Source organism: Nansenia antarctica (assembly GCF_963989245.1).
Source record: "Nansenia antarctica genome assembly, chromosome: 4".
NCBI classification, from domain to species: Eukaryota; Metazoa; Chordata; class Actinopteri; order Argentiniformes; family Microstomatidae; genus Nansenia; species Nansenia antarctica.
Window position 1 is genome coordinate 51,533,687 of NC_137689.1, and position 5,000 is coordinate 51,538,686.

The following is a 5,000-nucleotide window of genomic DNA, read 5'->3' on the forward strand; positions in this document are numbered from 1 at the left end:
GCAAGCGGCCTCAAAGGGGACAGCCCCAGGTAAAAGAAGCAGAACGGAGACCAGTGTCATTGCTACCCTTCACATCGACTATAGAACTATATTATACTGACACTTGAGGAGTGGACAGGTTAATGAATACATGGGGCATATGTGACAGCAGCTGGTGAAACCGGGAACAAGTCGCCACTCGCCAACCGATCTAGATGTTCAGACTTTTATTCTGAAAATGTAATCCTCACTACTCTACACTAACTAGGTAGTAGTGGGGATTACTCACCGAATCCGTTTTTGCTTGACTAGCGAGTGTCTCGTTGAGTTTCACAACGCTGACATTTATTTAAATGTTTCTGAATAAATGTCGAATGAACGGTCTGTCACTGCCGACTTGTTTCCGGTTTCACCAGCTGAGTCAGATATGGCATTACATTTACATGACGCTGGTTATTGCTTCATTCGTAGACGTGGCTCCATGATTGGACGTCTGTCTTTGTGTGCTACTGACAGACGTGAGACAGAAGAGCTACAAGGACGTACAGAATCACACAGCAGAGAGACTTCTATGTTTGATACTGTGGACATGGGTGTCTCAGTTGTTAAGGATTAAAGGGACAGTTCTAGTTGGTGGTCTAAAGTTGAGATGAAAATGGAATGGAAAGATGAGCACCAAATACAATTGGGATATTAGACAGTGATATGCAGTATATTTCCCATTCATTTGGGGATAGCCTATAGCTGGAACTACACAACAGATTGTGTGGGAAGTGGACTGTATCTTGACACTAGACCAATGTCTAGGTTTGAAAACACCTGACAATCTTTGATGGAACATACCCTTTAATGTTGTCGTTGTACCAGCAGTGTAGCTGCAGGGAGGATCATTCTCTGTAGACAGCGCTATTCTGGAAATGTGGGTATGGTGCCATTGCTAATCTTTCAAACATGGTGTTAAACTTTAATCCTGACTCTCTGTGACACAATCCCATGACACCTATCCCAACGGTAGGGTTGGAAGGCAAGGTGTCCTGGGAAAATTCGGAACCCTGCGTTAAGAGAGAATTATCTTCTGTCAACTTACTTTTTAAGTAAAAGGGAAAAAAAGGATTAAACAAAAAAGTTGCCAATGTGGTGACTGGTAACAGTTCTAAAGGTGTCGAAATATAAGCATAGACATTACAATATAGTAGACTATAGAATACGAACTACTCTCTATGCTCCTCTCTCCCAGGTGCCAGGAACCAGTATGAACGGATGGCCAGTGACGTGACCATGCAGTGTGGCTCGCTGGACAGCGACGCCTCCGTGACATGGAAGGTGAACGGGACGGATGTGAAGGCTCGCCACCGAGAGGAGGGACCTCGTCTGATCCTGATGGAAGTGGACCTGAGCAGCAACGGCCTCTACAGCTGCTTCCAGAACCCCAACGGAGAACGTCGCGACCAGATCAACCTACGCGTAGGCAGTGAGTTCTCATGATAGTGATTAGGATAATGGGATTGGATTTATGTAGCGAGCATCAGATGCTCGTAGCGCTTTATGTTCCTGTTTGTGTCTCTGCATGATAATGAGCTGAGCCCCTGGACCCCCCACTCTCTCTCTCTCTCTCTCTCTCTCTCTCTCTCTCTCTCTCTCTCTCTCTCTCTCTCTCTCTCTCTCTCTCTCTCCTTCTCTCTCTTTCTCTCTCTTGTGAATGAGTTAGCTCTCTCCTTGGGCTATATTTTAACTGCGTAAAAACCAATCTGAAAAACGTGGATGCTGGCGATGGTCATGGGGGTATGTCTGAAATATTATTGCTATTTTCCAAAATGTTCACTTGGCCTGCTCATTGTCATGAGCGTGCCTCTATTACCACTACTGCACCCATCTTGAGTGCAGGCGAAACAGTGCTCCAGTGCTATGGTAATTTCGCCTGTTATCACCGACACAAATTGCCAATACACCTACGTATAGACCTGCGTCCATTTTGCACTGGCTGAAAATAATAGAGCCCCTTATGTCCTTCTCTCTCCTTGTCTGTAATCTGACCCTGTGTCAGTTTTTATTCCCCTCACCACAACTCGTTTCCCTCCACGCCACTTGGCTTGACACACGCTGGAATAGCTTGTTTGGAATTACCTGCTGTGCATTTTGAGACTGTCATCAATAACAATGAATGTCATCGTCTGACTTTCGACCCTGCTCTCCCCAACTCCCCCTGCCCCCCCCCCCCAATGCCTGGCCACAAGCCTCCTCTCCAGCGACCATGCTGGCCCATCTGTGTGTGGGTGTGTGAGGGGCTTAGTGTCCTCTGTTTGAGTACACACTCCTCCGGGTTGATGAAGTGTGTGGGATAGGCCACTGTGAGTGTGACAGCGTGATGTCATAGTGCAGGATGAGTGCACATAGCACAGATGTGTGTGTGTGTGTGTGTGTGTGTGTGTGTGTGTGTGTGTGTGTGTTTGTGTGTGTGTGGGTGGGTGGGTGTGGGTGTATGTGTGTGTGTCTGTGTGTGGGTCTGTGTGTGTGTCCTAGTGCTACTTTGATGACAATCTCCCTTTCCTTAGAGCTCTCATCTGTAGAACTGTGGTGATGTGAATCTGAAGTGATGTCACCATGAGGATGTTATTCTATTCTAAAGAATGTCTTAAACCGGAACTTGCCATGTCTGTGTAAGCAAACACTCTCCACAAACATGGACTAGATCTATCCAGTGAGTCCATTTATGTACACAAGTCACACTTATACTATCTACGCTTAAGTAACTGTGGGTATTTACTTTACTGGAGCTTCAAACACAGTGGAGTCAGAGCGTTTACGTAAGTTGAGAAAACTTGAATGATATACGGTTTGGTTTTCCTCTGCTGTCAAACCTTGAGAGAAGTTATGAATCGCCCTCGCTATATAGTATCTGCCAAAAAGCTTGATTTAATAGCGGTGACATTAACTGCTTTCCTTTAAACTTGCTGACAGCGAGTTAATATCACAAATCAAATTTAAGAGTGAGTAGGAGATGGAGAGGAGGACGGGTGTGTCTGCTCTGCACCAAACGGAACAGTGATGTACAACCCTAGAACAAAGCTGTATATATGTTAGTTTACTGGTGGGAGAAGAGGGAACAGGATACAATAACTCTACCAGACTAGACGTTAAAGCCCTTCTGTTCTGTGAGCCTTGTCATTCAGTGGAGAAGGTGTGTTTTATGTTGCGGAGGAACTGGCGTTTGTTGTTTGTTTGTGTGCTGGGGGGGGGGGGGGTTAGTCTAGGTTTTGGCAAGACTAGAGTTTTAGTTGTGGTGGAGGGGTCGGGCTGCTTAGGGGGTGGGGTTTGGTTTGTGGGGTGAGGTTTTGACTTGAGAATCCCTTAGTTTTGGCTTGTGGTGCTGAGGTTTTTGGTCTATGACAGATATTGAGCTATACTCTGGGGTTATGGGGGCCATCTCAATATCCTCCATGTTGGTCACAGTGAAGCGAGGAGCTAACGAGATAAGAGCCTCTGGCTAAGTGCTTGAATGAGAGTGGCATGGTACCAATCCCACAGACAGGGCTAGGCTGTCATCTGTGTGCGTCAGAGCTTTGCTATCTAAGAACCCTGCCACAGGCGATTGGCTATGAAGGAGCAGATTTTTCAGATTTCTTAGCAAAAGTACTTTTTTCAACACAAATATGGGCTACATCAAGTATCTCAGTAAGGACACTAAATATCCCAAACTGTCTTGGTAAATTGGCCACATCCAAGGTAATGTGTGAGATCATGTTAAGTTGTATTTTGGGTGCACTAGCCCTTTAAGCCCTTCATTGGAACTCGAACTTCGTTCTAGCTATTAATCTGCAACCTTGCTTGACCTCCTGAAGGTACTGTATAAACTATTGGTTTGCTCTCATTCTTGCAAATAGATCTGAGCCAGAGAACAAACCACATGAATAGCCAACACATTGCAACATCAATAGTCCTGTATTATCAAATCAAATCGAGTCATATGGCATTTGCATCAAAACTTTATTTACACATAGATGGTCAAGATCTTGCCAGTGTTTACCAACATGACTGAGGCACAGTACCTGATGCCTATCATTCCTGGGGGACTGATATCAAGGACATCGAATGTGTTGTGCTATGCTATGTGAAATTCCATAGAAAACAGAAAACTAAAAAAACTGTTTTGAGCAATGCTGACAATGATTTCTCAGATAACTCGCTGAGACAGTCGGAAGAGACACTCAAATTGTTTTCCCCTCAGCGAAGTCGAGAATACAAAGAAAACACCAGTGCGTGAATGTACTGTTGGTAGATTGATGTTGACTTCCTATCATAGGGTGTACTGTTTTTCTGATGCACTCCCCATGCACCACACACACACACACACACACACAACTCACACACGCTCTTCCATTTCGCTGAGATGAACAAGACAATTCCATTACCAAGGCATGTTCCCTCTTCTCCCCAGAGAAGCGTCTTTACAACAGGAAGTGGAGTGTTCCGAGTGGCAAGGCGTCAGATGGCAATGTCAGGGGCTGAGATGCCCCTCGCTAGTGTTAGCTACTCTGTAGTGGTTGTTCAAGAGGACAGGCACGATAGAGTCAGGGATGTGGAAAGTTCAGTGCAGGATTAAAAACTGAGCGAACATGGCAGGATCTCCATCATATTTAATGTCTTTGTAATTTTAGAACTGCTTCAATATTCCCTTATCACTCTCCCAGTTCTCTGCCCCACTCGCGTTCTAATTAGTTCCGCCGGAGATTGTGGAATAATAAAGAGACATGTTATTTTCTTGTCACCAACATTACTTTTTTTGTTTCCCTCGACTTGACGTACAGTGAAATGAAAATGTTGTGTAAGGCCACAACCGAAAACAATTACGTTTGGTTAACTGCTTAGCGGTGGGGGTTGAATTGCTTCCTCATTGACATTAGTCATCTGGGAAAATCTGAGATATTCAAATGTATTTATGGCCGACGTTTAGGGTCCTCTGAATCTGCCCACTTGTCAGATGTACTGTACTGTGATGAATGTACTGTTTACAGTTTGTAGCT

The 5,000-nt window shown here is 44.9% G+C and overlaps 1 protein-coding gene across 2 annotated transcripts in view; it reads left to right on the forward strand.

The window, feature by feature from the left end:
• The window catches only part of cntfr (ciliary neurotrophic factor receptor), a 138,136-nt gene that overhangs the window by 70,645 nt on the left and 62,491 nt on the right, over positions 1-5,000 (forward strand). For both annotated transcript variants that reach the window (XM_080530264.1, XM_080530265.1), the window contains exon 3: positions 1,217-1,450. In XM_080530264.1, coding sequence (XP_080386390.1) covers positions 1,217-1,450 — 234 coding nt within the window. The remainder of the gene's footprint in view (positions 1-1,216; positions 1,451-5,000) is intronic.